The following is a 10,100-nucleotide window of genomic DNA, read 5'->3' as shown; positions in this document are numbered from 1 at the left end:
CCGAGTTAGGCGCATAGATATTTATAATTGTTAGCTCTTCCTGATGGAGAGATCCTGTCATTATTATATAATGTCCTTCTTCATCTCTTGTTACTGCCTTTACTTTAAAGTCCAGCTTGTCTGATATTAGTATGGCTACTCCAGCTTTCTTTTGGCTCCAGTCGCATGATAGATATTTCTCCATCCCTTTACTTTCAACCTGAAGGTGTCTTCCGGTCGAAAATGAGTCTCTCATAGACAACAAATAGATGGGTTTTGTTTTTTTATCCATTCTGCTACCCTGTGTCGGTTGGTTGCAGCATCCAGTCCATTTACATTCAGTGTTATTATTGAAAAATGTGGGTTTAGAGTCATTGTGTTCTCCCTAGAATTCATGTTTATAGTGGCATCTCTGGTACTTTGTTTTCTTTGCAACATTTCCCTTATAGAGCCCCTCTTAGGATTTCCTGTAGGGCTGGTTTGGTGGTCATGAATTCTCTCAAATTTTGTTTATTTGGGAATACTTTTATCTCTGCTTCTATTTTGAAAGATAGGCTTGCTGGATAAAGGATTCTTGGCTGCATGTTTTTTTCTGTTCATCACATTGAATATTTCGTGCCATTCCTTCCTGGCCTGCCAAGTTTCATTAGATAGGTCTGTAACCACTCTGATAGGTTTCCCTTTTGTATGTGAGGGCCCTTTTCTCCCTAGCTGCTTTCAGAATTCTCTCTTTATCTTTATATTTTGCCGGTTTCGCTATGATATGTCGTGCTGACAGCCAATTCAAATTACGTCTGAAGGGGGTTCTTTGTGCCTCTTGAATTTGAATGTCTATTTCTTTTCCCAGATTTGGGAAATTCTCAGGTATAATTTGGTCTAGTATCCCTTCAGGCCCTTTCTCTCTGTCTTCCTCCTCCGGAATTCCTATGAGACGGATGTTGTTCCGCTTGATTGTATCACTCAGGTTTGAATTCTCCTTTCCTGCTCCTGGATTAATTTCTCTCTCTTTTTTTCAGCTTCCTCTTTTGCTATAACTATATCTTCTAATTCACCTATTCTTCTCTCTGCCTTGTCAATCCTTGAGGTGGCTGCCTCTAGTTTGTTATTCACCTCATCTATAGCCTTTTTTTAACTCATCACACCTATTTTCAAAGGGCCTAGTAATCCTCTCAATCGGTTCTCAACCCCTGTGATTAATTTTATGAAAAGTTTTTAAAATTCTTGATCTGGCATGTTGTCTAGATCTGCCTTGAGCAGTTCTGTGGCTGTGCCTTCCTCCTGGAGGTTCTTCAGGGGACAGTTCCTTCGTTTTGTCATTTTTGCTAGTTTTCTGTCTCTTGTCAGCTTTAGAAAGCTCGTTGTGCACTGTGCACCTGTTAATATTTTTCTGTTAAAGGAGGCTTATTGACGGTCTAGGATCTGTCATTTCAGGAAATACTCTCTTAATGGTGTCTCTCAGTTTCTCTTGTTGTGCCTTTGAATATTTTTTTCCCTACTCAGCAATATTTGGAACTTGCCGTCATGCACACTTCGGCTTATTTCTTGTTGTGGCCCTAAGAAGGAAGACAGACAGACAAACACAGAGGGAACAGAAGCACACAAACGCACAGACAAATCAAACAAACAAACACATTAAAAGGGGGAAAGAGAAGAAAGAAAATGGAGAGGAAGGACATGAAAAGAAGAGAAGAAGAAAATAAAGAAGAAAAAAAATAAAGGGGGGCAGAGACAACAAAGGACAGTGGACAGTCTAAAAGTGTATAACCAATTGATGGGAGAGGTAAGGATGTGATACAGGAGAATGTCTGTATTGCAAGAAGGTAAAAAAGGGAGAAAGAGAAAGGAAAATAAGGAGTAAAAATTTTAAAAAATGTAAGTAAAAAAGGTAATAATAATAAATAAGTACAAAAAAAGAAAAAAAGAAAAAAATGAGGAACAAAAGGAAAAGAAAGAAAAAGTAGCAGCTCCTTCTCGTGGATAGGTGTGGTTTGGTGTACTAGGTCTTGGAGGCTGCTCTTAGAGGCTCTGCCTTGGTGTCTGCAGAGAGTAGAATGGTGGCACGCCAAACTCCACTGGAAGTACGCACTGTAGGCCACTCTAATGAGTCCGATCTCCTTGTCCCGTGGTTGAGCCAAGATGTATTTTCTAGGCCCGCCTTGGGTCAAAGTTCCCGTCCATGCACTTTTATGCTACCACAGATGAGATGTATTTGCTTTGGTGGCTGGCTTCTTAGGGTGGAGGCATCAGTTTGTCTTGGCTCAGGGTGGGATTTCAGCTGATCCTGCCTGAGGCTAGGTGTGCCGCCTTAGGCGAGGTGCGCAGCAGGAGGTGAAGTGCAGGCCCTCACATATACCTCTGCAGATTCCCAGCCCCCAGGCGGGATCATGATCATGTTGGGGGAGGAATGAGTTTCTCTTGGTTTCATGCAGTTGTTGCCTGAGGCGCCAGGCACTGCTGGAAATGAGCTGGGAGCTCCTGCAGCCTGCGCCCGCACCCACATCTCCACCGCTGCCAACTCCCTGCCGGGATTGCGCAGAGGTGTGGGCTATTTTTTCCCTGTTGGCACCTGGGATTCAGGATTTGCGTGGCCAATCCTGAGGGAGAGATGTGCTGTGGAAATGAGGTGCCTGCTCCCACTCCCAAAACGGAGGTCGAAGTGAGCACCCCTGACCCCGCCGCTGCTGTGGCCACTGACTCCCTGCCGAGATGGCTTAGGGCTGGAAGCTGTTCTTTCCCTTGCACCACCTGGGTTTGGGATTTGGGCTACCCACCAGTTATATATGGAGTGAGTTTCTCTCTCCAAGCACGGTTAAGCATTCTTTACCTCTTCCCCAGAGATAGTACTTTGAGCATGTTCAGTCTCTCTGTCTCTTCCCTTTGTCTCTCAGGCTCCATGCGCTTGCCCTGTGTTGGGCTGGGGCTCCCACCTCCCCTGCCCGTCTCGGGCTGGCCCATTTTCCAATCTTCCTAGTTCGCACTCACTCACTCACTCACTCAGGTATCTTTGAGGTTGTCTTCTTTCTGGAGTCCGTATTTTCTCCTTCTGTTCTAGCAGATGAGAATAATGTCCTTCTCAGTTCGATAGATGGGGCAGACAAAGTTTACAGGGCTCCCTTCCTCTCCGCCATCTTGGCTCCTCCCTCTATTCTTCAGTTTTAGAAAGTTATATACTTCTAGGTATTTATTAATTTCTTCTAGTTGTCTAATTTGTTGGCATATAATTTTCCACAATATTCTATTATAATCTTTTTATATATCTGTAGGCTCAGTTATATTTCTCCTCCTTCACTTCTGATTTTATTTATTTAGTCGTCTTTTTTTCTTTTTATTGATGTGTCTAGCTAAAGGTTTATCACTTTTACTTATCTTTTCAAAAACAAGCTCCTGGTTTCATTGATCTTTTATTTTTTTCCCCTTTATTTCATTTACTCCTACTCTAATCTTTACTATTTCATCCCTTCCACTAGCTTTTAGCTTTGTTTGTTCTTTTCTAACTCCTTTAGGTATAATATTAGGTTGTTTATTTGAGCTTTGTCTTGTTTCTTGAATAAGCCGGTATCACGGTAAACTTCCTTCTCAGAACTGCTTTGGTTGCATTCCAAAGATTTTGGGCTGTTTTTTCATTTTCATTAGTCCCCATGTATTTTTTTTATTGCCTCTTTGATTTCTCTTTTGATCCATTCGTTGTTGAGTAGCATGTTATTTAACCTCCATGTATTTATGTTCTTTCTAGTATTTTCTTATAATTGATTTCTAGTTTCATACCACTGTGGCCAAAAGAGATTCATGATATAATTTCCATCTTTCTTAAGTTTATTGAGATTATTTTAGTGGCCTAACATGTGAATTATTCTGGAGAATAGTCCATCTGTACTTGAAAAGAATGTGTATTCCATTTTGAGATGGAATATTTTTTATATATCTGCTAGGTTCATCTGGTCTAATGTGTCATTCAAAGCCACTGTTTCCTTGTTGATCTTCAATCTGGGTTATGTATTCAATGATGTGAGTTGGATGTTAAAGTCCCCAAATAATATAGAATTACTGTCAATTTGAGAAGTGCCTTTAGATTTTTTTAACCTGTATTTTTATGCACAGTAATTCTTAATAGCCTTTGGACCATCTTGTTACCTAATTGTGTACAGGATTAGAGTTGCATGTGCCTATGTGCTCTGGTAAGAACATTTTGGAAACAAAGAGTGGGGAAAGAGCTGGTAATGAGAGAGCAGTGGACCACTATGGCTCCTGTGGCTTGATGCAGGGGCCACAACTTGGCTGAGACAAATGGGTAAGAAACAAATGAAGTATCCTGGAATTTCTTGGCATGCCATGATATTGAAATTCAGGGGCATGACATTGCCTGCACAAGAAGTAACAACAATAATATGGCCAAAATGTAGAATAAATAGAGGCTAAACTGTAGTTTGTCCATAAGTGGGCAACCCTAAATGTGTCTAAGCCAAAGGAATTTGAGTTTCCATCAGGGAAAGGCAGTTATGTGTGTGTGTGTTCCTTACCAAAGAATGAGCTTTCCCTGTCTAGGTTCTGGCTGAGTACAAGCCTTCAGGAAGGACTTCTGCTGGGTAGTGGGAAGAGAACAGCAGAACTGAGCCCTACGGGCCAGCTGAGAGATACCAGAAGTCACATCCATACTGTCTTCCTCATTCAGAGAAGCTAAATGGGAAACAGCCTAAAAGCTAGACAAATGAGTAACAGTAGTGAATAGGAATGATCAGATGAATTTTTATCTTGGATTTTTGCTAGGCATACCAGTCAAGGGACAAAAATTATATTTCAAACTGGCCTTTGTGAGTGGGTTGTCATTTTGTTTCCTTCTGTTCTTTTTATTAGGCGCATTCAAAGAAAATGCACATGAACAAATGTATCCTCTCTCTTCGAGATCTTAAAGTGGCTGTCATCGAGGAAATACAGTGCCTGGTGCAAGAACTGAAGAGCATTCAGTCAACACTTCACACATCCAAGCACATCCCTATTCCTGAAATTCCCCAAATACACCCAGAAGAAGTTCCAGAAAAGAGATTTCACTATGATGAGGAAACTCTCCTAAAATTTAGGCAAAAGCAGATGAAGATTCAGGATAAAAAGCTCTCTAGACTGGAACAGAGCTTAGGTAGAAGATTCCTCAAAGCCTCTTCTGGAAAGGATGGTGATTTGACAAGAGATTCATTGTCTAGATCATCAAAGTCATTAGTATTAAACATAGAAACTTCAAAATTAACAGAATTTGAAAAAGCAGATCCAATTGATATAGAGTTGGAGATTATGAAGAGGGATGAGATTAAGCATGTGTACATGCAACAGTATCTGACCAACAGGGTAAGGGGTGAAACTGTGCCTTTTGAAAGATGAAAGAGAGAAGAGAAGAACTAGATCTTCTTTCTTTATCTTTCTTTTCTTTCTTCCTTTTCTTTCTCTCTCTCTCTCTTTCTTTCTTATTTAAAATTTCTCTATAATAATCTTTCCGAAGCCCTGACCAGTCCACAACTCACTAAAGGCTTGACTTCCTCTCCATCCCTGGCCTTCTGGAAACCATTGCTCTCTGCCTGAGAACATTGGAGGTTTTAAACTTTTTGCTTTCTGCAAAGCTAAGAATTAAGGGCAAATTCATGTTAATTGGCATCTAACTCAAGTCTTGGTAAAGGGCAAGTGATGGAATAGCTTTCAGATGATGGATGGAACATAATTAAAAAAAATTTTTCTATAGAAAATGGGGCTCCCTCTGCTTTTTACATTTTTCTCTTTCTCTAATGTGTGATTTGCCTCATTAGTGGGAGTGTTCATGATGATGACTGGCTTCAAAATTGTTCTGGAGCTGGAGTGGCACCAATTTTTTTTTCTAGGAAACCAGATTGGGGCCAGCTGTATAGGAGGTGGTCTGCATCTGAAAGGAAAAGGACCTGTCCCTGATAGACAGCTCTCTTCTGTCAGTTGCATAGAGTTCTGTTCCTAAATGTCTGTCCAGCTCCATCCTGTGAGTTCTCCCCCGATAGCTTCCCAAACGTATTCTTCACCCAGTATCTGTACTTCACCCTGCCTTGCTTTCTCACTCTTCCTCCCTTTCCATGCTTCTGTTCCCCACCCTCATTCTGAGTTTTATATTGGCTTTTTCCTTTGCTATTTTCTTCCACCTGCATTGATTTCCTTTCAACTGTGAGTCATCATCAAAACTCATCACCGTTCCAAACCTTCTCCAGAACCTTCTGTCCACATTACATACTCTTTTTTTTTCTAAATTCTAATTGCACCCATAAGTAGCACCACAGGTTTTGCACTTATTTTTCTTGCTGTTTTATGTATGTTCTTTGTTTTATTGAAGTATAATGAACACACAGTATTATATTAGTTTCAGGGTTACAATATAATGATTCAACAATTCTGTACATCACTCAGTGCTCCTATGTGTTGTTTTTGTCTTGCAAATTGGATTACACAGTTCTTGAGAGAAGGACCACAGGTAATCATCTTATGATTCCCCTGTAGTGTCTAGGAAATGCCAGACCTATGGTAGATATTCAGTAAAAAGTTTAATTGATTCCATTGTAACTAATGTATTAATGGCATTAACACATGTATCGGACACTCTTTGTGCAGGAATAGTGCAGTTAGGTAATAGGGATGTAACAATACTCTAGCCAGGCATATTCTCTATCCTCATAAAGCTTACAGCTTACAGTCAGGTAAGTGAGAGCAAAACAAGTGTGAACCTTACAAACTTAAACACCTATGTAGTATGGTCTCAAAATGGTGTTACACTAAAAAAATATAGTCCTGTCTCAAAATAAATTTAAAAATAATTCAAATTTGTTGAACAAACATTAAAGAGGAGCCCACTTGGTCTACAACCATAGATAATTAAAATTTTTCTTCTAATTATTTTTATTCTTTTTAAAGTGCATTCATTTATTATTTCTGAGAGAGGAGAGAGAGCACAAGTAGGGAAGGGGCAGAGAGAGAGGGAGACAACAGAATCCGAGGTAGAGTCCAGGCTCTAAGCTGTCAGCACAGAGCCTGACACGAGGCTCAAACTCATAAACTGGGAGATCATGACCTGAGCCAAAGTCAGGCACCCAACTGACTGAGCCACTCACTCGCCCATCCTTTTTTTTTTTTTCTTTTAAAGCTCTCACATTCTCTAGCAGTAGTTTCACTGTTCCCAACCCACAGATCTCTTGATTTTTTTCAGCCATGTGCCGGGCCCTTACTCATTACAGGTTTCTGACTGTTGAGGCTCCCCATGATTCACAGACTGAGGAAAAACGTGGAATGGTTTGTCTTCTACATCTGGTACTAGTTTCCTCACAAGAACCAGCCCTTAGGATTCTCTCTTGATGCCTTCCTCTCCTCTGTGATGGGATGAGGGGGAAGCTATGCCCAAATCAGCAAAACCGAGCATTTAAACTCATTGGGATGGACTTGAGGGGTACTTTGTTCTCATCCCAACTCTGTAAAATTAAATCACCTTTTGAAATGTTTGAAAATGTTCAGAACAAGAAGTTGAGGGAATATGTAGTGCTTCCTGTATGAGAGGCAATGCAGAGATGCTGTTGGGGAGAGTGGAGGCAGCTATAAACACTATGCTCCAAGAGCTCAGTCTTCGATTTAAACCATACAGCACAGCAAGAAGAGCATTCTCAGCTGGTGGCTTAATGAATGGTAAAGAAACAGCTGGGAGGACTATAGTCACAGAATCCCTACCACTTAATGAATTTATGCAAATTTCATAATGATAAATGATTATAAGACCTATACATACCACATGAACCCATATAATTCTTTCTCCAAAATAAGGATAAAAGGAGAAAAATGCTTTTACCTAAACAAACTGGTATTGTTAGATAGTTTTAAAAATACCCTAACTGGTGTTAACTTGTCATAGACCCTCAAATCTTTTTTCCACCTCAGATCAAAGAACTGATTGTCACCTTTGATGCAGAACTCCGTCTCCTGAGGCATCAGAAATTGAAACTAGATACTCAGATGAAATTATCTGACCTTCACCATGTCACATTATTTCAAGAAATGCTTCTCCTCAAGAATTTTGAAAAACAGGAGAACATACTTCAAGAGAGTGTTAATTCGTTAGACAAAGAAGAACAGGATATGCAAGTATGAACAGGCAGGAGAGTGCTGGCTGGCTGTATCCTTGAGTTATAGAGGAGACTTGATTCTTCTTTTCCTTCTTCATCTTCTCAGCTTAATTCCCCGCATTGTGCTAGTCCTCCTCTTTTGTCTTTTCTCCCTCCTCCTCCTCACTTGTTATTCCTGCTTGATCTGGTTCTTGGTCAGAAAGAAGTGAATCAGATTTTTTAGTGAATTTGATCTGATATTCTGTAAAGCAGGAGAATAAATTTTCAAAAGTGAGCCTTATATTTAGTTTACAAATTTCAAAGTGTATTTTTGTTGTCACTGGCTTTCATAAAGTTGACTTTTGATTATATGTTATCCTTATGAACATACTTGGAGAGAAGAAGTTGACTAGCTTCTTAAATATGGTCTCTAGTTTCACAGTAATATTATTGAGTGTCATGGGAAACTAAGTTTCTTGTTATGTATATGTTAAATTTAAAGAGATATATTATACCATCTTTTGTTTTGAAGGAAGAAGGATTCCTTCAAATAGATATTACATATTGAATAGTAATATGATTTTCAAGTATATCAGCTATACTAAGAGATGAGGTGTTTTTGTTTTAGTTATCATATATTCATATGAATAACATCTTTTGTTTTTGAGACATATCACACATGCAAAAATATGAGCTGATTATAAAAATTTCATTTAATTTTGATTTTTTAAGGAAGTTAACATTAAAAAGCTGATCTTACTTGATTCTGAACTTAACTGATTTTTACAAAATAATGATAAAATTTTAACCAAATAAGTGAATGGCTCTGCAAACACCAGAAACGTAAACTTCTATTAAGAAGGTTAAAAACAATGTCTGTGAATTGTAACGTTACACTGTAATATACCTTGTTATCTGATCCTAGTTTATCAGAAATACTCTATCACTTTTTCCTGTTTTTGTTCATTTAGTGGAAAATAAATGAAACTCTTAAAGAGATGGAAGAGAAAAAGAATCAAATCGCCACACTTCAGGACCAAGAAAAAGCACTCTATGCTGGTTTCCAAGCAGCCCTTGGAGAAAACAATAAATTTGCTAATTTTCTCACAAAGGTCCTGAAGAAGAGGATTAAACGGGTGAAGAAAAAGGAGGTTGAAAGAGATGCCGGTTTGAATTTCTTTCTAATATATGATCTTACTTATTTTCTCATGAGCATGAAATAGAGAAGTAGCTATTTCACACCTTTTTATTCACTACAACATAGACAGAGGTGTTGTGAGGTTGAAGGGGAGAGACTGTAATAAACCTGTAGGTCTCTAACCCTCTGGAGTTAACCTGTGTGTGTGTATCTGGTCCAAAGCAATTCAGGGTAGTTTCATTTAACAAGCGCATCTTCTCATTTGCCAACTGATTGTCATCTTTGATAAAACATCTCTTCATGTCTTTGCCCATGTTTGAATAGGATGTTTTGCTTTCGTGCTCTTGAGGTTTGGGAGTTCTTTGTTATGGTTAGGGTACTAGTCCTGTGTCCAATGCTCTGTAAATATTTTTCGGTCTGAAGCTTGTTTTTTCATTCTCTCAACAGGGTCATTCACAGAGCAAAAGTTTTTATTTTTGTTGAGGTCCAGTTTATCAATTTTTCTTTTTTTGGATCTTGCGTTGGTGTCAAAGTCTAGGAACTCATGGCCTAGCTCTAGGTCCCAAGGATTCTCTCCTATCTATTTCTAAAAGTTTTATAGTTTTACATGAAAGTCTGTGATCCATTTTATTTATTTATTTAATTTATTTATTTATTTTGTAATGTAACACAATTTATTTTTTTAACATATGCAAATATTTCCCGTCATTTACAATACAGTAGTTACAATGACACTCAAACCAGAAAAGCAAAGTAAAAAATCAAAACCCCCACTTCTATTTCATGTAATTAGACTTATACAGAAATTAGAAGGTTATGTAACAACTAGTTAATCATCTAATTTCACAGCTGTCTGAAGTGGCAATCGTTATATAGCAGCTTATCTATGATACATT

At 38.8% G+C, this 10,100-nt stretch overlaps 1 protein-coding gene across 1 annotated transcript in view; it reads left to right on the top strand.

The window, feature by feature from the left end:
- CFAP44 (cilia and flagella associated protein 44) overlaps positions 1-10,100 on the top strand; it is a 143,861-nt gene that overhangs the window by 103,051 nt on the left and 30,710 nt on the right. Inside the window, exons 26-28 of the mRNA XM_029939323.1 lie at positions 4,831-5,316; positions 7,903-8,106; positions 9,038-9,233. Of these exons, the coding sequence (XP_029795183.1) occupies positions 4,831-5,316; positions 7,903-8,106; positions 9,038-9,233 (886 nt within the window). The remainder of the gene's footprint in view (positions 1-4,830; positions 5,317-7,902; positions 8,107-9,037; positions 9,234-10,100) is intronic.

Source organism: Suricata suricatta, chromosome 5 (genome assembly GCF_006229205.1).
Source record: "Suricata suricatta isolate VVHF042 chromosome 5, meerkat_22Aug2017_6uvM2_HiC, whole genome shotgun sequence".
Classification (NCBI taxonomy): Eukaryota; Metazoa; Chordata; class Mammalia; order Carnivora; family Herpestidae; genus Suricata; species Suricata suricatta.
The sequence above is the reverse complement of the archived record's forward strand: the minus strand, read 5'-3'. Positions and strand labels throughout refer to the sequence as shown.